The 27,446-nt window shown below is 43.5% G+C and overlaps 1 protein-coding gene across 2 annotated transcripts in view; it reads right to left on the bottom strand.

Moving 5' to 3' along the window:
• The window catches only part of MEGF11 (multiple EGF like domains 11), a 247,273-nt gene that overhangs the window by 36,165 nt on the left and 183,662 nt on the right, over positions 1–27,446 (bottom strand). For both annotated transcript variants that reach the window (XM_065411954.1, XM_065411955.1), the window contains exons 13-19: positions 22,334–22,480; positions 19,618–19,752; positions 14,643–14,771; positions 11,776–11,904; positions 10,957–11,085; positions 5,913–6,041; positions 5,567–5,800 (exon numbers count right to left, since the gene is read on the bottom strand). In XM_065411954.1, coding sequence (XP_065268026.1) covers positions 5,567–5,800; positions 5,913–6,041; positions 10,957–11,085; positions 11,776–11,904; positions 14,643–14,771; positions 19,618–19,752; positions 22,334–22,480 — 1,032 coding nt within the window. The remainder of the gene's footprint in view (positions 1–5,566; positions 5,801–5,912; positions 6,042–10,956; positions 11,086–11,775; positions 11,905–14,642; positions 14,772–19,617; positions 19,753–22,333; positions 22,481–27,446) is intronic.

Below are 27,446 nucleotides of genomic sequence, written 5' to 3' on the forward strand. Positions count from 1 at the left end.
ACTACCACATACCCAGAATGACAACGTCTATGCAATTCCATTAAGTATCCGCATAGGCGGATTCACCTTGACTAGCAGTGTCCGACTTCTACACACTTGTTCAAGAAGCACTAATAAATGATGGCTGAAAATGCATCAAGTGCAGATCAACTGCTGTCCCCGTTGAAAAACAACTTCTCTTGTATCCATTCCAACCGGTGAAAACCCAGGGATGTCAGGCTAGGGTTAATGCACATTAGTATGGAAGGATCTATCCTGCTCAGGGGTCCATGAAGATAGCCTCTCGTGCTTGTGTGGAGGGGCTCAATTCTGGAAGGTGCTGAATGCTCAGCACCCAGGGGTGCTGGAACAATTTGTATAGTGGGGGTGCTGAGAGCCATTGAACCAAACTGTGAACCCTGTATATGATGGAAACCACTTCAAGCCAAGGGGTCCGGTAGCCCCCCCAGCACCCTAGTTCCAGCACCTCTGTCAGCACCTAGCAGGATCAACACCAGCCCCCCTCACGGACTTCAATGGGACACTGTACAGGTGTTACGATCCAGAGTCTTGGTGACGACAGTGGAACAATAGGAGGACACAAGGATCTGCTCACACATGTCCCCTGGTGAAATCAGGCCAAAGAATTCAAAGTGAGGCAGTGGCAGCCAGGCCCAGAGTCTGGTAACAAAAGAGGGAATTTGGAAGCAATGAAATAATTAAAAAACAAACCACACACCAGTGTATTGTTTTCTTCCATCGCTTGGCCATGAGCCTGGGATAGGATCTGCTGCAGCAGCCTCCTACACCCATGCAGAGACTCACGGGAGCATGTGGACTCTGACTGTGAGGGTTGGTGCTAGCAGATCACACGGCAGCATCAGGGCCCTCATCTGTAATGTCTTTGTTATATTGTGAACTCTTCGCAGCAGGAGCGGGGTCAATTTTACTTATCGGGATGGTGCTTGCACAATTAGGGGGTTTCGGGGTGAAACTCACCCCTGAGCCAAGAGCCTCCACAGCCCTGGACACCACTTAGCCCCGTAGCACTTCGTGCTGGTCCTCACCCTTAGTGCAAACAAATGAACAAAAACATGTAGTTGGAGGAATCCTTAAAATATATCACAGAAACGAAAACCCCCTCAGCTCTAAAGCATTATGGGGCTGTTTATACTGCAATTAGAAACCAGTGGCTGGCCTGTGCAGGCTGACAGAGGCTTGCGGGGCTCGGGCTAAGGGGCTGTTTAATTAAAGTGTAGACGTTTGGGCTCGGGCTGGAACCCCGGCTCTAGGACCCTGTGAGGTGGGAAGATCCCAGAGCTCGGGCTGCAGTATGGGCCCAAATCCCTCCATTGCAGTTAATCGAGCCCGTAGCCTGAGCCTAAGCCCAGTAAGCCCGAGTCGGCTAGCACAGGCCAGCCGCAGGTTTTTTTTAATTGTAGTGTAGACAGACCCTCAGACACAGTAAAAATAATGTGACCCCCTGTTATAGCTCTAGTTCTGTGATATGTGGTTTAAAATACTCTGCCAGAAGTGAGTGTATAGTTCTCATCTTTGGGCGTATATACTTGCTTTCAAGCTTCGGGGAGAACTTCTGCTTTCAGAGCCACGTGATGCAGTTCAGAGCCAATATTTTGCTCTCCCTGCCTGGGATTGCTCTCTCTCCCATCGTTAGCCAGGCAGAGCTGAGAGCAGAGAGTCTATTTTACTGCCACATTCTTTGTCCACTGATGCAAAATAGTCTAAGGGCTGCCCATGGGGCCCTCTGTTTTTATAATCTCTACTACACATGAGCATGGATTTTTGGCCTCAATAATGTTTAAAAGTCAAAGCTCTCACACCATCTCTCAGAACTAAAATAATATGTGACTTTGGAAAGGAATTTCACTGTTTACTCTACATCTCTGGGAGCCAGCGAGCCGAAAGGGAGCAGACAGACTCCAGACACAGGAGCAGCCCTAGGCCACTAAAGAAAACTAGCAAAATAATGGTCTTGGCATCACAATTTGTGCACAGCACAGAGGATAACCATGTTGTGGAGCTGACCCACTTCGGGCTTGATCATGCAGTCCTTATTCAGCCAAATTTCCACTGACGTCCCTGGGCACTGACGCTTCATACTTCCTAGCTGGTGGCAGCGTGGCTACGGCTAGGTAAGAAGCTGCTCCATAGGGGTGAGGAGGACTAGAGAGTCACTGTAGGTACCCGGGAGTGGGTAGAAATGACCTTATCCTATTGTGCCCTCAATCCATGTACAGAATTCCAGTGTCAGCCTGAGGTGTAGGTGACATGAGTGGTGGCACTGAAGTCATAGAATCCTAGAATATCAGGGTTGGAAGGGACCTCAGGAGGTCATCTAGTCCAACCCCCTGCTCAAAGCAGGACCAATCCCCAACTAAATCATCCCAGCCAGGGCTTTGTCAAGCCTGACCTTAAAAACCTCTAAGTCCTATCCTCAAGGTTCACTGCCCCCTTCCCACCACAACCCCCCGGCCCTACCCCACCCCTCCAGCCAGACTGCCAGCCTTCCCTATCTGTGCTCCTGTCTGAATCACTAGCCCCCTATTTCCTTCTCTGTGCTCCACCTCCTGGCTTTCTGGGTTATAGAAGGAGTAGGCAGCAGAGGATGCTGAGCATCCCAAACAGGTGAGGGAAGGGGTCAAAGTTCAGGGCCTTACAGACAGGCAGAAGATAGCTGGGGGCGGAGTTGACGGGCCCAGTCATAATTGGGCAGGGAATTGCATGGAGTCCACATGTGTTACTTCGCATCAGGCCCTTTGAAAATGAAGGCCTATGAAAATGAATAGCTCTGCAGAACTATTTTTGACACCAATAGGAGATTTTCACAAAGAGAGCGGATAGAACAGCCAGGTCAGACAGCATGATATATCTTCCTACCAGCACATGGAGACGCAGGGGGGAGGAGGGGAAGCACTGTTCTTGTGACCCCAGCAAAAAGGTTTGGCTGACCCTGCTCAGTTACAGGTTCCTCAGCAATAACAACTCTATTGTCAAAAAATCATATAAGGAAAAATTCAAAAACATCCAAACCCAAACCTAAAACCCCCCAGCTCTAGCTTCCATCGGACAGGATGAGATGGACTTGGAAGAACTAAAGTAATTATTATCCAGTGTCCCTCAAGGGAAGCCTAGACAATGACGCCGAGCCCCAGTATCTGCTACTTGGAACAACAAGGAGCTGGCACGTCGGCCTGTAACTGGGCCACCCTGGAACAGGGCACGACTGTCACATGTAAAAGGATTTATTTTCTATCCTTGCACCAGGTCCCGAAGGTGTCCCAGATGCTGCAGCATGTGGAAGATGTAGAGCTCCTATATTTGTGCAGCAGCCTGGAAGTCACCCATCCCCATGACCCTTTCCCGCTGCATGTGCGGCTGCTCAAGAGCTAGGCCAACAGGTACAAGTGACGAGGGCATAATGAATCCTGGGATGGAAAGTTACAAGTCAGGGGGGGATGGAGAATGTGGTCTAAAGAGATTCAGCAGCCTGCGAAAGCAAGGTCTCCTGGGCTAGTCCTGGGCTGCCACAATCTTAATGGCTTTGTCTACGTGGCATGGGCAGAGGAGATGTCGGTTAGGTGTAATTTGCAGGGGTGAGAGAGGCAGTGTTCACTCCCAGCACTAGCAGATCTTTTGACTTGATGAAGAACGTCCGACTGGGAGGCCATCAGGTTTAACTGAGGAGTTCTCCATTTGCAGCAAATCGAAGAGGAAAGGGAACGGATGCAATTCTCACTCCCCTGTCTGGCTGGACCAGCTCTGCCCAGCAATTCAAAACTACAGCAATATTCCTCTATTTTCCAATGCGCCTCTTGCACATACTGGGTGCCATTAATTATAAAACCAAACAAATATATTAAGTTGATTAAACCTTGTAAAGAAATTAAAACCAACCTGAAAGAAAATGAACGGCCGAGAGGATCAGAACGTTCCTCTCCACTTAGGGGAGGGTTGGCTGGCTTTGACTTCATACCTATTCACCGTCAGCCCTGTTGCAACACTTCTCTTATTGGGGATTCACAGCTTGGCTTTTCCGATTCTGTTGAAGTGGCAAACTGCATGCCAAACTGTGCTGGTCTCTGGCCTGATGGTCAGAGGAGCCCTCTTTGGCAACTGTCCCACACTACAGTCTACCCAAATAGGCAGCTCCATCAGAGAGATACGTACATTGTGACTAAAATCCAACAAGAGAGATAGGCAGAGGAGATCCGAGGACTATTGTCGGTGGATTTTATCTTGTAGCTACCAGGTGAGGAAGGCTAGGTGGACCAGAGAAGAGCTCAGTCTGAGTGGATGAGAAGCCAAAGTCTGAGATGCTGCATATCATCTCGTCTCATCTTTGGGGGTTAGCCTAGATGACCCTTGTGGTCCCTTCTAACCCTATGGTTCTAGGATAGCCAAGCATGCACATGCCATCAGAACTGAAGTCTTGATACCTTTGTAGAACCTAGCAACTGAACACATCCAAGTTGTGAGTGAGGCTGACCAGCTCTGACTTTGTTGGACATGGACAGGCCCCCTTCCATGTCCTTCATAGACAGTTATGTCCACAAACTGGCAGCAATTCACACCCAAAAGAATTCCTTTCACACAGGGCATGATTTCTCCATGTCGCCATGGTGGCTACCGCAAGTCAGACACAGCAGTGAGTAGCAGGACTCTGAGGGCAATGCAGGACTGGTGAAAACACACGTGCTAGATCTCCAGTTCCCGAAGCCTCTGTTCACCTCAAGAGCAGGAGCTCCAGTCTCTCAGCCATTTAAGGGACAAACCACAGGTAGAGGGCTAATGCTTATAGGGAGCTCCCTACAGGTGGCAGGATACAACCTTCCAGCAGAGAATTCATCATTGAGCATCCTACTCTATGTTAGTGAAGGAAGAACCGAGAGGGGGGGGAAAGGTCACTAAAGAAAAGGTAAATTTCTCCAAAACCTAGCCAAGCCATCAAGAAGAGCTTCCTCCAACTACTGAAGATAAAGAAAACAAATGAGCAGAACTGCCCAGCTACTATTAAAGCTCCCTTTAGACCATCACAAGAGCTTGGTTTTTCTCTCACCCATCTTCATCAGCTGGTAAGAGGATGGCAGACAGGGGCTGCGGAGAAGAAAGTGACACCAAGTGGGAGGGGGCAAATCTTCCCTCCCAAAACAGAAGATGCCACTGTCAGATAAAATCCCACAATTAACACAGTCATCCCATTCCTCACTTTAATAACCTGGATCCTGCAGCTCCTCCCAGGGGAAACTCCTATTGACTTCAATGGGGAATGCAGTCCGTGTAAGGGCTGCAGGGCTGGGCCCTATATATTAAACACTGCACACATCATGCCATGGTCCCTGGCAGTACACTGTAGTTATTTTTTCATATGCTACCTAGTTGATATCAAGCTGTGCGTTAGGCATGCCCCCCAATCCCTTAGTGAGTGTAAAAGCTCACAGCATTTGGAGGAAGAATATAGGTACAATTATTCCTGAAGCAAAGTGCTGCATATTGTACACAACAAACTCATTTTTTCCAACTGAGAGTAATGTGAATCCCCATTTGATTAACATAAAAAGACCCTTACCAGAAAGTGAGTAATCTGTATTAGTCATCCTCATGGCTGGAGTGTAAGATACACTTGGCATGTCATGCCCCTTCTCCTTCTGTTTCCGTCGATACCACACAAACAGTGCCAGCAAAACCATAATAATTAGAAGGAGAATAATAATTCCAATGATTGCTCCCACTGAGTGCCTCTCTGATCCGAGAGCGGGGCTAATTTTAGTATAGGGATTTAATTCTTCCATCATAAGAGCCGCTGTTAAAAATAATTCATAACACACTGTAAATTGAATAGCACAAGTCATATTTCAAGGTTTATTTTTTAAGAAAGCACTTTTTTTTTTAAAAAGCACAGAATTTCATCATACCTTGATCGCACCTGATTCCTTTGAAGCCTGGACTACAGTAGCATGTACCAGTGACATGATCACATGTAGCATTATTCATGCATTCGCATAGCTGTTTGCAACCATAACCGAATGATCCAGGTGGACACTCTGTAAATTCAAATACAAGGATTGGAAAGAACCTTATTACTTTTATCAAGGAAGGGGGAAATCTGAGCTTGTCATCAGTGGGGCCAGGATTTCACCCACAGAGTTCATCTTAATATTTTAATACAGGAGGTAAATATTCTATATTTATTGTTCCCTTGTACAACCCTGCCTGTCTGTATCCACCATTGTCTCTTGTCTGATACTTAGGATTGTAAGCTCTTTGGGGTAGGGGCTGTCTTTTTGTTCTGTGTTTGTACAGCGCCTAGCGCACTGGGGTCCTGGTCCATGACTAGGACTCCTAGGGGCCAAGGTAACACAAATAAACAACAATAATAATAGCCTGGTGTGCTAGTTAGTGGGTTTTAATTTTACTTCTGGAATAGTCTGATAGGACTTTATGGGGATGAAATCGATAGGGTTCTACAGAAATGAAAAAATCTCCCTAACAATTGCATTAAATGCCTACAGGTTCATTCTACAGAATTTCAGAAGATGTTTAAAAATTCTAGACAGAGGTTATCATTCTCCATTAAATTCTGTAGTGTAGAACTTTTCCAGAAGAGTTGCAAATGTGATTTTTAATGTATATTTATAAGAACCCAATAGATTTTTATTAAAAGACCACATACATTCATAATTACCTCCACTAATACCAAAAGATAGACAGAATCGTGCAGATGGAATTACAAAATTGAGCATCTGAATGGTTTGGTTTGCTCTGCTAATATGATATTAGACTTCCTGTATTTCTATCACAGACAAAATGATTGAATGTCTAACTGAGAAATTTATTCATACAATTACCATGATGGCCTATTACAATAAATCTGTAGGCAGCTTATTATGCTTCTTCAGGCAACATTCAATAACAAATTGAAAGAAAGCCCGTAAACAAGTTCTGGCAACTCCTACTACTTTATATAAAGAAGGCGCATTATTGAATATATATATATATATACAGTTGCTATGTTTCTCTATAATAAATGTTACTGGTTTTAAGATACGACTTCCTATATTTTACTATGAGCAAATGGCACAGCATGATGACACCTTCCCAATGTCAACCTTAGATAAGTAACTTCTTGTAGCCAAACGTTAATATTAGCCAGTATCTGTATAATGATTCGTAACATATTTAATAAGTTATACAATTGTTTCTCTCTCATTATGCATGCAAATTCCTAGATGAGAAAAATAAAATTGTTCTAATTAGTGCCCAGTTTGATATCAACTCAAAGGCTAGGTTTTCAGAATGAGGCACAAAAATGGTATTTGGATTTGTATGCTGTGTCCGATCTTTGCAGGGTTCCAAGAAAGTTTACCCTTTCGTAAGGATATCAAGAACGTTGAGAGTGACTGTAAATATTAAAAATAAAAACGAGTTTGGGAAGCATCAGAAACCCTTAGGTTTCAGGGCATCAGGCAAGCTCCAACTAATGGGGGAGGAGGAAGCCTTCAGTGAAGGCAGGTTACCCCATAAATGCCTATTGCATCTTCCTCTGCAACATCTAGTACTGGCCACCGTTGGTGACAGGATGCTGGATTGACCAGACCACTCGTCTGTTCCAGTATGGAATTTCCTAGGTGGTTATGTTCCTATTGCATGCGCAGTTGCAATAAGTGTGCATACAAATGGACAACTAAGATGGCAATGAGCCTCTTGTACGCAATCTCTAACTGAGCAAACTAGTTACACATGTTCTTGCATGGCACACACAGGCAAACACATTAATGCATCTCATCAATATATACACATATATCCGAAAGGATGAATAAAAGAACACATACTTAGAAGCTCGCGGATATTATTTTCTAGGATTTTATTTGCAATTCTGGCAGAAATGTTACAATATCATCTGAAGCAGAGCTCTGTACAAGCTCAAAAGCTTGTCTCTCTCGCCAATAGAAGCTGGTCCAGATATTGCCTCACCCATCTTGTCTCTACAATATCAGCTAGGCATACACCAGTATGCAAGCAAAGAAATCAATTGGACTAATGTCATGAGGAAGATGAGCTGGATTTCACCCTATATTTGGAATTCAAATAAGTGTGTGGGAATTCTCTTTTGATTTACTACATTAGACAAGCTGGTAATTATTCAAGTACAACACATGCAGGATCCCCTACCCTATTCTTTGTTGTTAGAACAGTGTTTCTCAGACTGGGGTCGCCGCTTGTGTAGGGAAAGCCCCTGGCGGGCTGGGCCGGTTTGTTTACCTGCCGCGTCCGCAGGTCCGGCCGATCGCGGCTCCCACTGGCCGCGGTTCGCTGCTCCAGGCCAATGGGAGCTGCTGGAAGCGGCGCGGGCCGAGGGACGTACTGGCTGCCGCTTCCAGCAGCTCCCATTGGCCTGGAGCAGCGAACCGTGGCCAGTGGGAACCGCGATCGGCCGAACCTGCGGACGCGGCAGGTAAACAAACCGGCCCGGCCCGCCAGGGGCTTTCCCTACACAAGCGGCGTCCCAAGTTTGAGAAACACTGTGTTAGAAGAAGTTGTTTGGCCCTTGGTATTAAATATGCCGGGAAGAAATTGACAGCAATTACAATCACAAATGCCAGCATCCTTGCAAAGAAATTGAATTCCATTGTTAAACACTCACTCACTCCTCTAGTTAAATGCCCATCCTTCCAAAACTGCCATGCACTTACTTGAGCTACTGGTAAGAGGCTATTGTCCATTTGATCTATTTTCAGCATAAAAGCGAAACTTTCCTTAGGTTCACTTCACACCGACGAAACACAAGCAATAACAGCAGCAAAAACAGAGCGTAAAGCTCCATGGCTCAGTTAGATTCCATTCTGACTCAGACTAAGGAGCAAAAATCCCCAAAGTGGGCTACTTGGACCTTGGGTCCAGGCACATGGGAGTAAGTGAGGCTACTTCTCTGCTTGCCATCTCCCCGGGCAGGGAGAGGAAGGGAGTGGGCAGAGCCGCCTTGCTCCTTCCCACCCAGACCTCAGTTACTGGGCAGAATAACTGAGCAGTCAATTTATTGCTGGCAAGAATATACACCAGGAATAAATTACTAATCTCTGGAAACAAGGAGGAAGCAGGGGAGGACTTGTTACTCAGAGGGCTGTCCTTGAGGCACGATGCCACCTGAGGCTGCTTGCACACTACCCCTTGCCCAAGGCTGTGCCTAAAATTCATCTCTAGTCTCTAGCTGCTGTAATATCATATTGGTTATGGAAGTCAGAGGGTGACTGTAAGAGTCCTGGTGCATTGTAGCAGTGATATCTGCAGGTGTGGGGGCAGTGATAGGATGGTGCACAGTGAACACCCCTTAGCGGTAGTAAATAATTCCCCAAAACGGCAGTGCTAGCAACTCACTAGAGGGAGATTTTTCAAAGGCATAAAAGGGCCCTAGGTGCCCACCTCCCATTGACTTTCAGTGAGAGTCAGGGGCCTAACTGCCCTGTGTGCCTTTGAAAATTTCCCCCATGGCGTCTAAATCAGAGAAGACTGGTGAAAATGCTTCGATGCAAGGGTGACTGGGTGCTATAGAGGGCGACAGGTGCTACAGAAATCCCTAAGGAAGGAAGGCAGAGATATAAATAGAAATGTCTCTTTTTGACAGGCCTCCTCCTGTTTCTTAAAACTCTTGTGTGTGAATCGGCTGCTTGGGCAGCGAGGCCCTCCTGACGGCTACAGCTGGGGATAGTGTCGAATGGTTCAGAGCCAGCTTTGCCAACCAGGTTTTGTCCTGACATCCCAACACTCCCTGGGATGCAAAGACAATCATTTGTAAGGTTCACAAATGGGACATTTCTGTTTTAGCGGCTCTTTGCTTCCCCGTGGCTAAGGAGAGCCTGTGTTCTTTGCTTTCCATAGCATGAAATGCGTGGCATGCAAACCACGCTACAGTCCATGTAATTCCGAAAGCCAAGGGTTATCTAGGAACGATGCACACATTCCAAAAGTCAATGAACACATGACCACTGGGTCTGCAATACTTCACATTTGCATGTACAGCTTCCTGACTGCATGTCTAACTAGCTGATTTGCATGCACAACTGTGGACACAGCTGTTGCATGGGCTTTTGAAAATCTGTCACATTATTTTATTAGTACTAACAGGAGCTCCGCAGCAAATGCTCTGTGTACTGAGGTGAGATAAAGGACTTGTTGGGATAACACCGAAGGGATTCAAGGAGGCAAAAATCATTGAGCACAAATTTGAGAGCATGCCTGTAGCTTCTTACTAGGAAGGACTGCCCCACCCCACCCCACCCCCACTCCTTTTTCATTCAGCTGTCCCAGTTTTACACTGAATTCGCTGTACTGTTCCACAGTCCCACAAACAGGCTGAAATGCCTCAAAGGACCAAGTGCAGTATCAGTTTAATATCTGATAGACCTGCCTCCGGGAACTCACTCTATCCCTGCACTGTCATGAGGACGTATTCCATGAATTCATAGGTCTCTTCCATCTCTGATATCCCTCCATGACTTACGAGTATTTTAATTTTAAAAAGCATTATATTTGGAAACATCAGATTATTCCATATTTTGCTACTTAGCAAGCATTTTGTCAAGAAAAAGCATGATTTGTTACTGACTGCCCAGTGCCAAGTTAGAACCCCAAGACAGATAAAGCTCCAGGAAGCCTGGCACTGTTAGAACCCAAAGGCAGAGACGCTCCATGAAGCCTGTCATTCTGTATTGATTTCTATTTGGGAGACAAACCCGTGTTCCATTCCTTTAAACCTGACAAACTACAGTAGAAAACAAAGAGAAGATTAGTGATCAGCCTGAACATTTCCCAGTTTGTCAAAGAAATTCAGGGAATATGTTCATTACAGCAAACCTCTTTCAAGCTGAATTGCGAGCAGTACCACATCTATAATTTCCACCAAGGTTCTAAAGTGAAAAACACCTCAGGAGACATGGAAAATGAAGAAACGTTGCTGCTTACTTTGCTCACACTGTTTGCCCGTAAATCCAGTTCTGCATGTGCATTGCCCAGTGATGTGGTCACAATCTGCTCCGTTCTGACACTGACAAACATTGGCACAATTTCTTCCATAAAAGGCAGCTGGGCAACCTGTCAAAAATCAGGACAAGGAAAGAATCAGAAATACACAAACATAAACTTAGTAGCATTAAAAGTACAAAGTGTTTTAAGATCTACAAATTTTTAATAATATTTTTTGTTACTCTAAATGCAGAGAGGAACCTCCAGTCAATGTTCTTGGACAGTGTTTCCCCGCATCTTTCAGAATTGCCTCTTTAGTGATTCAAAGGAAAACCTGACCATCTATATAAACTGTACTTTTAAAGAGTAAAAGAAGATGCTTACAGAGAGAAACGATCTTAAAGGCTACAGATCAATCAGTTATTTGCAAATGACGGGAGCTTCTTGCATGCCCTCCAAAATTCCACCTTCTCTCTTACAGGAACCTGCTCAAGGCTTGAAACCTGGCCTTGACAGGTCAAGAAGCCTGCTGTATTTTTGTCTGGACTAGGCTCTAGGTATCAGGGCATTTAAAGGCCTGGATCTTACTTACAGCTTGTGAAAATATGAAAATAAGTCACAAAACTATGTGGCTGGTGCCCTTTTATTATGGACGTTCAATACCGACGGGCCTTTTTTGTGTGTGATATGATAAAATGATTCGCAGATGCTAGCGTGTGTATTAACACACAGTGTTGTAATGCCCGGAACTGACACAAGGTAGCAGCATATACTCTGGTAGATTCACCGACAGGTGAACAGTGTCTCTAAAAGCCTTACGCTGAGTACAGTAGAGCCCAGTCCAACCAGCGGTACATCTACATTCTCCATCGTAAGGATTGCACATTGCTCCATTGTGGCAGTTGCACGTGTGAAAGCAATCTGGTCCCCAAAAACCAGCTGGACAAGCTACAAAGAGAGAGAGAGTGCAATTAATAACTCAGACTAACAGGTGATTATTACTGATGGTTGTTAAGTGATGACAACATGCTTGGTGCTGCACAAAGGTACAAAGACAGCCTCCTACACACTGCAGAGCTTACTTTCTAATACAGGGATTTCATGACAACAGCAATTAGCTTCAAGCCAAGGAAAACCTTCTTCAAATTTAGGCCCACATCCTGCAACCTGATCCATGCTGGTAGATCCTTACACCCAGTGAAATCAATGGAGCTACATATTGGTACACTGGTCCATCAGCCAGGTCAATTTGTAGGTTCAAGATTTTTGATCCATATGTGCAGGGGCATTGGCCTAGAACTTGGGAGCCACTGGTTCAATCCCCTATCTTGCCATAGGCTTCATGTGTGACCAGGGGCAAGTCGCTTAGTTTCTCTGTGCCTCAGTTTCCTATCTGTGCAATGGGGATAACAACACTGCCCTACCTCACAGGTGTGTTCTGAGGAGAAACACATTAAAGTTGTGAGGTGCTACAGTGGTCTGCTAAACCCAGGGTTGTGAGTTCAATCCTTGAGGGGGCCACTTAAGGATCTGGGGCAAAATCAGTACTTGGTCCTGCTAGTGAAGGCAGGGGGCTGGACTCGATGACCGTTCGGGGTCCCTTCCAGTTCTATGAGATAGGTATATCTCCATGATCCAAACAGCATATTGCTCTAAATATTCTATTCAATCTTATTGCCTCACTGGCTTTTATCTGCAGAGTCAATTTAGACAGAGTTTTAAGATATGAAAGTAATTTAATTTCCCCCCTCATATTCTGGAATTCCTGCATAATACAACACAGCTATTCACAGTTTACATTTGATTTGCAATCAAGTACTAAAACTACTGACTTCGTTTGTACTATAGAGCAGTAGTGAAATGTTGTAAAAGAGTAAAGAACGCGAAGTGTAAATTCAAATCCATAACATCCAATTGTTTATGTTGATGAGGATTTTTTTTAGATAAATTAAGGTCTTCGAGTATGCTAATGCTTTTTCAAAAGTTAGCGTGTTAAGCCTCTTCCTGTGACTGCAGTAAGTTACATAGTTATTGGTACCAGATAAAAAGATCCAACCAGTTAATAACCCTTCAGCATAACACCTATATTTTTGCTGCCTTTCAAAGAAAAATCATTGATTTCCATTGATTCATACTGAAGACATGAATTTATAAGGCAAGAAATAGTTCACAGACAACCTGAACATATAGCAGTGGTGAACATGTCCATGCCGCCTGATATGCAGAGTTCTCCCTCTTTCGGTGTTGTGGGCGCTCAGTTTGTGAGAGAGGGATACAACCGCTGTGTTAGGGTTTGTGGAGTTAGCCATGCTGCCACATACGTTGTACACAAATCTCTGTGCGCTAGCCAGCCCATGAAATTCCACTGGCAGCAGCTTGGAAGGTAAATAACTGGGTTCTGGTGTATGACAGACCTACCTAAGTGGGTGGCCAAGATATACAGGAAAGATGACTTAAACTGCAGAAGAAATCACTGAATTCACAAGGTGCAAGTTAGGGGAGGATCTGGTGCAAGGTATTCACACTAGAACCCAGCAGAAATGCCCATCTGGCTACATTACCTTTGTGAGAGGAGACTTGCACACTTCTCCAGTTGCTTTAGAACTGGCTTTGGGATCCAGGAGCCACAACCGTCTCCTTTGCAGCTCCCCCTCTCAGCCGCCCCAAGTAACTCTCGGTGTTTGGGAGGTCTGATCCCATTTCTTTGTGGGAGAATTTACCTATTGACTTCAATGATTGCAGTAGACAGCCCTAGAACTATATCAGCTAGAATGCCGAGTTCATTTTGGTAACTTTCACATTTTCTAACCCCGAAGAAACCATCAGGTCCCACTCAGCAAGCAAAAAACCCAATTTTTTTTCAAGGTTAACAGACACTAACAGTCATTTCCCAATTACATGGTTAAATATAATGAACAATCCATGGAGTTTACAGCCTTTTTTATTTTTTTGAATGACAGCAATATTCTGCCTGTGGAAGGCACACAATAATAGCAAAATTACAGCCATCTGTTTTTATCCGATTCATACTTTATCACCCAAAGTTTAATATATTTTATTCTGAATGCTGTCTAATACACTAGTTGTATCCTGAATATGAAGTAACATTTCGGAATGATACGATATTGCTTCCCACTGTGATCTGTCTTCAATTAAGGAACATGTTCAGGAAATGACACTTTGGGATCAGCAAATGTCCATCTTCTACCTGGGCAATTTTCAGCAAGAAGCTATGCATCCCTCCAAACCCACATTGCCTTTTACAATTAAATTACATTTAATAGGTAATATATCATCTTCTGAATTTCTCAACGGTGTGGGCCTGGTACCTGAAAACATTTATTGGCTAATAATTTCTCATGTAATAGGTGAAAGAAAGTGATTAAAAATGGAATTCAACTAGAAATTAAAAGGGAGCATGGATCTTTCTTTACTGAGAAGAGCTTGTGACCTTGCTATACAATCATAGGAGCTAGTAACTATCCATGCAAATTCCAATGCAGAAGCTAATTCAAGCCAAAGCTAACAGATTAATTAAAAGAAATAAGCTATAAAGAGAATAAAGCACTGGCTGCTAGAACACTTTAGGGATTTCCCTGGAAATATCATTTTTGTCCTTAACTTTAGAGCATTTAAAACTCAAATAAACTTAAAATAAGATATGTAAAAACCAAAATTTTGCTTACTCTGAGAGCAGTCTTTCCCTATCCATCCCGGAAAACATTGACAAGTTCCATCAATAGGATTGCATGTGCCATTGTTGGTACATTGACAGACCTCAGCACAGTTCTTCCCATACCTTCCACTGGCACACACTGTAGAAATACAAGGCACAAGTGTTAGGAAATAATATGACTTAATGGCTAGCGATTACTGGTTAAAAGTAATAATGATATTTACCTGTCCTAGAAAGGGTGTAAGTCAAACAGGGACAACTCTTACTCCAAAAACAACAACAACAACAAAACAAAACAAAACAAAAAAACCCTAGAAGGAAGAAGCTAACCAAGTCCATTTTGGCTGGCAACATTCTGGGTATAAAACACGTTCTTGTAACATTGGCACCTCAAACCCCATATTTCTGATTGAAAAGGTGGTTACCAGTAACACCTAAGATTACAATAACTGAAAGAAATTAAAGAAAGGGAGGGGGCGGACCAATCAGTTGTAGGCACTGCAGTACCAGAAAGAGAAAAACAAATTGAAGGGAATTCAGAGACATAACTGAGGGGGCAGAAGGGACTGATTTAAGGAGTCGGCCAAATGATGCCTTCAGAGGGAAGAAAACTCCAAAGAAGGAATGGGACTGTTAAGGTGGCTCAAGGGATTATAACCAGACATACATCTGTCAGGGACAATCTCGGTATACTTGGTCCTGCTTTACATTTGAGGACCTCTTGAGGTCTTTTCTAGCCCTACATTTATTTGATTCTACAATGATTGGGATTAAATTAAGGAAAGGAATAACTTACGCTGAATATCAGGAAAAGAATGTCCTAATGGTGGGCTCTCCTAGGATGGTGTTTCCCCAAACTTGGTTTGCTGCTTGTTTAGGGAAAACCTCTGGCGGGCCGGGCCGGTTTGTTTACCTGCCGCGTCCACAGGTCCGGCCGATCGCGGCTCCCACTGGCCGTGGTTCGCTGCTCCAGGCCAATGGGAGCTGCTGGAAGCGGCGGCCAGTACATCCCTTGGCCCGCGCCGTTTCCAGCAGCTCCCATTGGCCTGGAGCAGCGAACGACGGCCAGTGGGAGCCGCGATCGGCCGGACCTGCGGACACGGCAGGTAAACAAACCGGCCCGGCCCACCAGGGGCTTTCCCTACACAAGCGGTGTCCCAAGTTTGGGAAACAATGTCCTAGCAAAATAGTCTCAAGAAGGCTAGACTTATTCACGTTGAGATCCAGGAATGTGGACTGAATATAGCTGGAAGCTACAACTGAGGAGCTAACTGCATCTGCCCTGCATGCTACTGCAAGCTTTCTGTGAATAAATCTTTGGAACACCAAAGAACAATACTGCACATCTTTCAGCAGAGCACTGGAAGTTATTGACACACCAATTATCTGTGCTCTGCCTGTCTGGCCCAAGAATGGGAGTCTCATTAATGTGATGCATATTATGAGGAATCGAAAACATTTCTTTTTAACCTGGCACTGATGTCTTAGGTGGAAAGGTAAACAACCGGAGTACCTGAAGTCATTAATGCACAGAGTGTAAGTCTCTCATATTGGGATGCACAGCAGCCTACAAACCAGCAGGGAATTTGCCTATAATATACAATCCCCCTTCACAAGATCACTAGCTGTACAACTAAGCGTATACGTGTGAAGAAGTGTAAAATTATTTTCATGATAGAAGAGACTGATGTGACAACAAGACTGCATTAAATCCTGCAACTCTCAACATGACATGAGGAGGGAGATATGGAACTTGTGCTTCTAAATCCTGTAGGCACTTCTGAAAATCTCCCCCGAGCTTCCCAACGCTCAGCAAAGTCAATGGGAGTTGGGACCCTCAGCACCTTGCAGAATCAGGCCCTAGGAGGATAACGGAAAGGCAGGACAAGCCAACAAGGCCTGAATATTTACACCATGTAAGCTTGGAGAAAGACGTCTGGCACAAGGAAGCACAAGTGCTACTGCTGAAAATTCAGGCTTCGCTCAGTCAGCATCTATCAAGCTATCTACAAGCGCAGCCATCACTGTAAGCTAAGTTTTACCATTATGATAAAATCATAAAAAATAATCATGTTTATCAATGGATCACAACAAAAGTCTTAGATATGCCTGTATGTGCTTTATTAAAAGAGGTATTCCACAAATTAAAACAAACCAAAACTACTCCTATAGGTTCACCTAGCGCAGTTTACTCAAGAAGATGGGGAAAAAAGCTGTGTCTGATTTTTCTCTGCAGTGTAGGCAAAGAAATATAAAAATGAATAGATAGGTATGTCTTTAACCTCCTACAAAATTATAGAAAATCTTTAACATTAAAACTGATGGAAAGCTTTGCTCAGTATTTGTCTTATTCTGCACAATGAATGAATTGTTGGGTTCTTATTGGCTGTGCTCCCTGACAAAAACAGATGTCTGTTCAAAACAAGATAAAACACAGTCCATCTCTGTGAAGAATGTAACAAACAGAACTGGACTTCTATCCTTGTAAATAATAGTGATGTCAAAAAAGGCACTTCTCTGAATTATTCAACTATTTTATCATTTCAACTATTCTCGCTTTCTTATATGCATTCACTGCAGATGACCTCAATCTATTCTGAATGTGAATCAGTCGCAGATTGAAATCCTGAGCTGTGATTCATTTGCTCTTATACAGTATACCATCCTCTACGCTTACTACAACAGAAACCTAAGAATGGTGAAGAGGACAATAGCATATAGTCTAACTACAGACTTATCTCCAAGAGGGATAAAGCTGACTTTCAAATTATGTACTAAACAGAATAGTCCTCTAAATGAAAAGAGATAAAACTACACAGAGCAAAGAAGAAGAAAAATAGAAGTTAGAAAAACCAGCAAGCCGCAGAAAGAACTAAAAGGCTCTGTCAACCTGTGTTCTGTCCTATTATTCCATCCCATGCTCTATTCATAGTACTTCAATTCAATATTTTTATTGCATCTTTAAGATGGAAATAGATAGCATCACTTAAATGAGAGCTGGATTTTTTTAAATTAAATAACAGTTCTCAAAAAGCTTACTTAAACATGTAGTTGATTTACTCTGCAATATGGAACACTAGTGCCTGAGAATAGATTTGTGATACGAATTCTGACACTGACACAGGCAACAGGCTACACATCACACAAGTGAAACTTCCGGTTACAGGAGATGGAGGATAGCGGTGGGATTGTGTGAGCATCTGCTTGTCTTTCTTCCAGCTCGGAGACTGGTACCATGTACTAAAGGATGTTAACACAGAACGAGTAGAAGAACTATTCTGCTAACATGGTTGCACTCCTTAGGCTTGGAAACCTGGTTACGATCTAATATGACGACTCTCCTTTCAAGTGGTGAGCACCAAACAAACATTTATTATTAGCTTCAAGATATTTTTAAACACAGCTCTGAAATAAGGACTACTAGTGCTTCTATATGCAAGTATTGTGTGGGTAGAACAACCCTGATTGTGATGTTAATTAGTTATAAAAGCTCTGAAGTGGGATTAAGAGTCCCACTGAGATGTCAGGTGTGTTCTGGCAGCCGTAATGTATCATCAATCCAATTTGATACATGATTATGAAAAAATATTTATAAAAACAGCTGCTCAGTTGCTTGCTGCTTAGAATTCTAAGCAAAACTGTTCAATACATGGAATTTCTGATGTTACAGAGTGTACTGTAGGTATATGCTACCATGAAAAAATGCTAGCCGCCTTCTTTTTAGAAATATAAAGTTACATGATGACTCATTAGGACAAATTGCAACACAATTTGATTTTAATTAGGACATTAATATTTTAAAGTGATTCTGCTGGATAGATCAACATTTCAAAGTAAACCCAGAAGTACTCAACAGTTAAGCAAAAATAAAATTGAGTTTTCTTAACCAGATAATTAGCCCAGTTCTACACTTTGAAATTTGGCTAACTTTTCACATAAAACGGACAAATTGACTGAAGTATGTTTATTCTAATACATCAATTGGTATACTGGGTAGCCGAATATAAAGCATAGGGAAAAGAAAACATACAGTTATATTTAATCTGTGTTTAATGATTTTGCATAAGTACTGTCTGTAATTTGTAACTCACTGAAAAGCAGGTAATTAAAAAGTGTCAGTTCAATTTTTTTCAAGGCCTGTAACTTCACCAGAGCAATAGCCATTAAGAGTCATCTCTATTAACTCTATATGTAGAAAATACTCATAGAAGCAGGCAATAAATCAGGTCCTGCGCAATATGGCAATGACCTTGCAGGTGGTGTAGGATACAACTAAAAAATTGAGGCCAACATTTTCAAACATAGGTGCCTAAATTAGACAGCTCAATAAGAGTGGCTGGATTTGTAAAGGTGCTCAGAGGTTGACTTTAATGGGAGCTGGGGTCACTTTGCACTTCTGAAAAATCAAGCCACTTTTATTTAAGTGCCCCTGGAACAAATTTCCTGCCTCCCTTCCTTGTGTTCAGGAATACCTGATTTCAATGCCACCATTCACGGAGCCAGGTGCTGTTCACTGCCAAGAAGGGTTGCATAAATTATCTGGCCCTATATTTAGATTTAAGTACCCAAGTGTCAGCATGTTGGCCTTTATATTTATATTAACTGATGTGAGCCTCTTACGTTTAAAAAGTGTACTAGAAAGTGTCATCATACCTTTAGGATACACTAGGATTAACAGGAGGAAAATGAAATGGTAGAACAGCAGATTTATTTACAGAAAGTGTCACATTTTATATGCGCTTAAATACTGAGCTGAAGAGCTGTTTTATTTATGCATGTCAGAGTACAACATATTTACAAAAAGATGACTAAGTACCCATTTGCATTTCGCCTGTGAAGTAAAACAGTTTCTTGTGATCTAAACTGCTGAGACTAAAAAACAAACCAGATAACTTGAAAGCGGTCTGTAAGAGTTCTTGCTGCAAAGAGTCCCTTGCACATAAATGTAGGAAAAAGTAGGCATGAGAGTATCTTGGGATCGGTACCTTGGTTGCAGAGTGAGCCAAAGAATCCAGGCAAACAATCACAACGTCCAGTAACATGGTGACAAGGCCCGCTGCTGTGCACACACGGGGGACATGCTTGACTGCAATGATGCCCATAAAAGCCAGGTGAACAAACTAAAGCAAGAACAAGATCAAGTAGTCACTGGAGTTCAGAGGTCTTCTCATAGACTTTAAGATCAGAACCTTCTCCCTTAATCAGTTTTATAAGGCTCTCGGCCTGTGCCATAATCTAAGGCAAACAGCCTCATTTAATTTCTAAAAATATCAGATAAAATATATTAGAAATTGCTTTCAGTTACTTCCACCCCCCCCACATTAAGTGCCTGATTTCTAAACAAATTAGATGCAGAACACATGCGCAACTGGGCATCTAATTTGTACATGCAATTGCAGTGGCAGCACCCAACAAAGGTAACTGTGAGAGTAAAAGGGTAATTATGGTAGCGACATGCAAGATTACCCCATTTGCATGGGCAATCACAACAGACGCCTATATCAATTAGTACAGACATTGCGAGCTTAACTTGTTTAAAACTTAAGTCAAAAACGCTGTAGGATTTGCACACAAATGAATAAAAACAGAATTAGGCCTAAGTGTCTTTTCTAAACCTGCATTGTTGTTCTTAAGCACATGGTGTATGGAAAACCCTGCAACAGGCAGACACACTCTGAGTGTAAACTGCAGTAAGAAAAACGCAAAAATTACATCATGTGTTTCCCCTTTTTTATTCATGAGATTCCCCATTGGCTCAGTTTTATAGCCAAATGATGACTTCTCTGCCAGCTCATAAATTCACTATGGGATCGAGGTCCTTATGTTACTACAGATTCCGCAGTTGAGACCTGGCTGATAATTCTGTTGATGAGACAGTAGCCATAAAGCAATCCGAATCCCTCTCCCAGATGGTTCTGCAGGGCTAACAACTATCCAATCTTTTTGTCAGTGAAGTTATTCTGGATACACACCGAAAGCAAACCGGCTGAGGAAGAAGGTACCGCTTTAGCAAAATTGCCCTTTAGCCCTGGATTCCATCCCTAACTCTGAATTTCCTGAAGGGGAAGGGGAAGGATTCTGAGAACAAGCGTAGGGAGGCCAAACCCTCCTGCAGCTTCAGAGCTGTACTCTTTAGGGGCTCACTGCATGCCGGAGCCCAGGGAACTGTAGGGTCAGCGTGGGAGAGAGCTGGATCCTCTAGCCATTCCACCACACAAGGGGGTTTCAGAGGCTTGGAGCTACTGCACGAACAGCCACGGACTCCCTCTGTGGCTTAGGGAAGAAATCCAAGTCCCACAAGTACCCAGTGGATCTTGTCAGGGCACAGCCTCATTACTGGAGCTGTGCTCTGGGGACAGGAGATGCCCCTTACGGCCTCCATGCCTCCAGCTGATAAAACTAAGCTGTTTTTCAGCTCAGGAAGGCCAGAAACTATTAACTTCCTTTGCTTTTGCACTCTTAGGGCTTCAAACTTGTAATACAATTTCCTGCCCAATTCCCTGAAGCTTTGAGTGCCATGTGTTAGCCTTGGAGAGGAGTTTTACAGTGGCACAGATATGCTGAAGCACCCGGAAAGAGGGGTTTTTAATGAAAATGCTTATAGGCCATTAACTACAGCAGTGACAGAGGTCATCACTATAAGGGCTTTAAATAAAAACTGGCAGCTACAAATTATTTTTAGAGATGAGTGTGTGCTGGTGGCAAGTGTTGCCTGTAAAAATCAGAGGAGGCGTGTGATTTGGGGTTGGACAGTGGGTGTGAAGGGGTACTGCAGCAAAACAGTTTAATAAAGGTGAATCCATCTCTCTTTAGATAGCAAGAAAGTGGTGTGTGGCCTCCATAGATGTATGAAGAGCTACTAGGTATCAAATGTGGGGTACAGGGGAAGAGAAGTGGTTTTCTAGATAAGGCAAATGAGAAGATTTTATCTCCTTGGCACATTTTAATATGCAGCAGGAGACTGCAGCTATTCCAGGTTTGCATCTAGCCTGTGTGTTTCTTTTTCTAGAGTGCAGGATCTTGAAACTAACTTTGGCATTGACATGATGTTGCCACATTATTTTGATAGCCAATGACTAGCCCCTCTTCAGTATATAACAGGCCCGATCTGACTTCCATTTATCATTGTGCTGGACGGACGCTGATCTCTGCTTCCAGAGTCTGTTACATTTGTTCACTGGACCTCACGTGACACTCAAGCACAATAATAAAAATAAGCATAAAAAGCTCCTCCCTCTCTCCCATTTCTGTTTGTGCGCAGCCTGTGCTCTTTCACTGAATCCCAAAATAGAGCATCCTACAGTTACCCTGGCACAACTTTTAATTCCTGAGTTCTGTACCAATGGGGGACTGGCTATTAGGTCTGTGCATTCAGGTTCTGCCTACATCTAAACAACTTATTAAACAAGAATATCTTGCCCTGTGGAGTCCTTTTTTATTCTCTAGACCCATTTATGGAGCCAAAATAATGCAAAATCTGGTATTCTCTTGAGAACTCCGCCCTCCAGGAACTGAATTACCATGCTACAATCCTTCTTGTGGGCTGGGCAGTCCCTAATGGGTGAATGAGGCAGGAGCACAGTGCTATGAGATCTCTTGCCCCTTACTACCACAGGGCCTTTTCTGGGCCTCTCTTTCGTCCTCTTTTGCTTCGCTTCGCTTCAGAAGCTCCTCGCCCACCACAGAAATGGTAAGTCTTACTTCTCTGGCACATGGGTCCTCTATATCCTGGCGCACACTCGCAAGTCCCATCCTCCGGCGAGCAGGATCCCCCGTTCTCACAGTTACAAGAGATGGAGCAGTTTGGTCCCCAGCGGCCCTGTGCGCATACATTATCACAATGGATGCCTACAGAATGCAAATGCATACATTAGCTTTCAGCGCAGCTCATTCAGTTCGCTGATAAAACAGATGCTTGGGTAGGCTCTTAACTTACAGGGCATTAGAGCAAGCAAGGGAGCCTGGCTAGAAAATAACTATTCTCCTACCTGCCTGATACGTTGAAGGTTCAAAATGCACAACGGTGAATCCTGCAAGTTGCTGAATGCCATGCAGGATTGAGCCCTACGGGTATGTCGACACCGCAGCTGGAGCAAGCCGCCCACCCCAGGTAGACAGATTCATACTAGCGGAGCTTGAGCAAGAACGCTAAAAATAGCAGCGTGGATGTGGCACCCTGGGCTCTCTTGAGAGCCCGAGTTGCAACCCAACGTCCGTCCGTCCACACCGATATTTTTACCATGCTAGTTCGAGGTCCGCTAAGGCAAGTCTGTCTGTCCAGGCTGGAGTCTCACTCCCCGCTGCAGTGTAGACGTACCTTAGTCATCTTCGGTGGGATCAAGGACTCACAATTTTTAAAGATCACCAAGTATCTCAAATAATAGGTCTTGAAATAAAGAGTCAGTTGAAATCTGGTCACAAAACCATGGCTGTGAAATAAGATTGAAAAAGAAAAACGAATCACAGCGCCATGAAAATACTTTAGTTCTAAAATTCCCCACTGTACTTAGATTCAATTATATCCAGTATATTTGTCATTTTCTGTCCTAAACCGCTGTATAGTGTCTGTGTTATTGCACCATTGCCATATTTCACCCCAGAGCTTGCTGTGTTTTCAACAGAGGGTCTGTATGTTAATACGTTAATGTCCTGATCCCGCAAGCAACAACATGTGGGCAGGAGTCTGTCGGCACACAATTTGACATGTAAACAAGTGGAGACTGGCAATCGCAAATTCAGCCTCAAATTATTCCCAAGGCAATTGTTTGACATTTATTCTTATGACAATCAAAGCTTCAAAGGTGCAGAAAAACCCTGCCAGGGGACTTAAAAGCTGCATTTCTTTAGTATTGTTTTCACTGGTGACATTTAAATACAATCTTGTGCTGTGTCTCTGTAGACACCTGAATCAAACTAACTAAGGACTTGACCCTGCAAACCCTTACCCACATGAGGAGCCCTTTCTCATGTGAGTAGGCCCACTGAGATCAACAGAACTACCTGCATGATTAAATGCTCCTCAGGTGAGTAAAAGGTTGCTAGATCAGGAGCTGAGACATAAAGAGCTGCCAGCAGTAGGAAGTGGTATTAGCTTTGGCACATTGTAGATATCGATATAAAAAATATCTATTGGCTTAAAAATTCTCCTAACAGCATTACCACACCAGGTGTTTTACAACTGCTGCGCCAAGATTTGATGGTGTACATGTGCCCCAGCTACTTTTTCAACATGAAGAAGTTCTTTATCATCCATGCACATGTTCCCACTGCATAATGGGATAAATGCAGACAAAGATGCTGAAAGATCCAGCCTCAGCCAGAGGCTGGATTAATGCACTACTAAGGATAAATACAATCCCAAGTAATTTCCTACACCTCTGATATCTTCATCTGGATGCTACAGGTAATGTACTGTATTTGTGAAGCTGTAATCTGTACCGTCACCAAATGTTGAGGATTATTAAATCAGCTAGAAGTCATTATAAACACACTTACAGTGCAGTTTCAAATTCATTTTATAACTCTCTGAAGTAAATACACTGAGAAATATCACAGAGCCAAAATTTCCTGTTTCTGAAGATTAATCACATGATTATGATGAACCTTCCTTGAAAATCTTAACAAAGGTCGGCAGGGGTGGAAAGTTAAAAGTTCAGTTTAAAATGGAGTTTCTAATAATACATACTCAGAGCTTTACTTAAAGAGCCACAACCAAGGCTGTACAACTTAAAAAAACTAAAAACCAAATTAAGATACAAGAAAACCCATAGTAAAAACTCCCCCTCTTCACATTTTAATACACAAACCCAAACAGAAAGACAAGGGACTAGAAGAACAGGGGAATTTATATGAGCTAAATAATACAAGGGAAAGCTGCAGTCATAACAAAAATATCTCTGAAATAAAAGAAATCTTTTGGCTTGTTTAGGTTAGAGAGAGGGGGGGGGGAGTAAGTATATAATGTAGTATAAATAGTTCAATAAAATAAAGTACACATTTTATATTTACACACTATACGTGCTTATTATTTATACTTTTAAATGCCCCCATTTCAGCTCCCAAAATTAAACCCAAGACATACATTTAGAGGGATGGGTGCCTTTTCCTCCTGACTGCAGTATTAAAAATACAATTCCCCTCCTGTGGAGGGGCTATTTATAAATGGAGACAATTAAGCAGCACTATTTCTGGTCTCTTTTCCCAAAGTTGAGAAAGAATGGCATTGACTCCTCTCCTTTAAAAGTAGCCTAATTAGAATGCCATAGATGTTCTTTGCAGCAGAAAAGCCGCTGCCTAAGTAATGAATAATGAGGGATGTCTTCTCCTTCCTAACTGAGGCAATGAGTAATTGTGAGGCTGATTGTTCTAACAAAATGTAGAAGGGGGAAAAAAACCAGCCTTTGTATAAGACAAATTCCACACATTACACCTCCTTATTTATTAATATTCAAAAGACCATTGAAAAGATTCTGCAATACATTTTTACAGAAGCCACTTTGTACTATTTCTAAAGTAATTCTTCTGGAAGACTTCTCTTTTGGAGGCTCAAAAATAATACCCACCTCGCATTGCAAGTGAAAACAAGCAGTTAAATTTGAACCTGGGCATGTGCATTATATAGAATTTTGCTGAAGAAGCACCTTAGTTTACACTTTCCTAATTTGACAATATAGTAAGGTTGAGTATATCACGCCCAGCTACTTTACAATCAGAGTTACTGGAGCATGAAGCTTCCTTAATGTAAAACTTTAATCTTTACTTAGAAATTTGCAGATGAACGTTTTTGATAAGCAATTAGTGTTCAATATGTAGTTCCCAGAAATATCAAACAAATGCTGAATTCCACACATTTCAGCATAATTTCAACTTGCAACCAAAGGTTCGTGATTTATGAACAAATGCCTCATTTCACATGTGTTCTGCACAAATTAGGAAGACAACTACCATAAGAATACATTCTCAAAGCTGCAGGAGGCAGCTCCACTCATGAACCCCATTTCCTGAATGCTAGGAAATGACTTACTGTACCAGCTTCTTGTTGCAATTGCTGATGTGAGAATAAAATCACGCTTCCCTGGTAGCACACCAAGAGCTTTTCAAACAATGATTTGGGGATAGATAGTGAGTGAAATTCATGGTCACTCACATAAAGCCAGAGTCATCGGCTGTATGTGAGCAAAAGATGCAGGTGCTGGGGGCCAACGCAAGATTCTTGATCCCAGTCCTTAAGCCAGCTTGCAAAATGTAGTACTGGCCACTGTCCCCTCTATGCCATTGAGGTATGGGAGTGTTTAGGGTCACTGGATCTGCATAGTCAATGATCCCAATACCTGTTGCCATGATTGGCATTTGAGCTGGCTGATTGTATTTGTGGTCTTGTATGGCCACTCTCCCAGTGGGAGGGGATAGCTCAGTGGTTTGAGCATTGGCCTGCTAAACCCAGGATTGTGAGTTCAATCCTTGAGGGGGCCATTTAGGGATCTGGGGCAAAAATCTGTCTGGGGACTGGGCCTGCTTTGAGCAGGGGGTTGGACTAGATGACCTCCTGAGGTCCCTTCCAACCCAGATATTCAAACGCATACACCACATGGCCTGAGTGGTACAGAGAGCCTTGCATAGTCATTTACACCCAATAAACAGACATGGAACCAAGCGTGTGAAATGCTGATTTTTAGTTGTTATTATTTTAAAAGGGCAGAATTTATTCTTAGCATAAAAGGCAAGCGTGACCACCCTCATATGAAGCAGCTCCAGGGTGGTTATGTGCTACGCAGTCTCCCCCCAGGGTTCCATCAGGGCACCTTAATTCTGCCTGGCAAAACACCTTCTGATCTGCATTTCATCAGCGTTTGGCCCATCTTGAGCCCAGGCATGGGTGAGATGGGGAACATACTCCTTAGGCTGCACAATGAGATAATCTCACTCTCTGCAATTGTGAGGATTTGAACACAGGTCTCAAAAAGGGAACGGTTAGTGACTTTAACGACGGCACTAATTCTGCATTAACCCTCTGGTGCCAAGGCTTCCTCTGGGAAAGGAACATTCACTGAAAAGCTGGGATTCGTGCTCCTGAAAAAGAAAAAACGGTTACGCACCTTCTCGTAAAAATGGTTACTCACCTTCTCGTAACTGTTGTTCTTCGAGATGTGTTGCTTATTATCCATTCCAATTAGGTGTGCTTGCTGCATGCACAGTTGTCAGAAAGTTTTTCCCCTAGCAGCAGCCGTCGGGTTGGCTGTGGAGCCCCCTGGAGTGGTGCCTCCATGGCAGTGAATATATGACCTTGCTGATCCGGCGCCTCCTCAGTTCCTTCTTGCTGGCTACTCCAAAAGCGGGGAGGCGGGGGGATAATGAGCAACACATCTCGACAAACAACAGTTACGAGAAGGTAAATAACCGGTTTTTTCGTCGTTGAGTACTTGCTCCTATCGATTCTGAATAGGTGACTCCTTACCTACGCGGTGGGGTCGGAGTTATGGAGCACCACTCTGCCGAATGCTGCAATCGTCTCTGGTGTGCTGGGTAATGGTGTAATGAGAGGTGAATGTATGAACCAAGGACAACGTTGCCACCCTGCGGATTTCTTGAATTGGGACCCGGGCTAGGAACGCCGCCGAGGAGGCCTGTGCCCTTGTGGAACGCACCGCTGGTGCCTGTGTCAACCATGGGGTCCTCAGGCTCAACCACCTCCTCCGCCTGCAACTCCATATTGTGGGTGATCCTGTGTAGCCGGTCCTGATGAGCCCTGCTATCGATGGGGGGGCGATTCAGAGACAGAAGATCCTGTCACTGCTTCGTCAGGTGATGACGTCGA

This window comes from Emys orbicularis, chromosome 10, assembly GCF_028017835.1.
Source record: "Emys orbicularis isolate rEmyOrb1 chromosome 10, rEmyOrb1.hap1, whole genome shotgun sequence".
Lineage (NCBI taxonomy): Eukaryota > Metazoa > Chordata > Testudines > Emydidae > Emys > Emys orbicularis.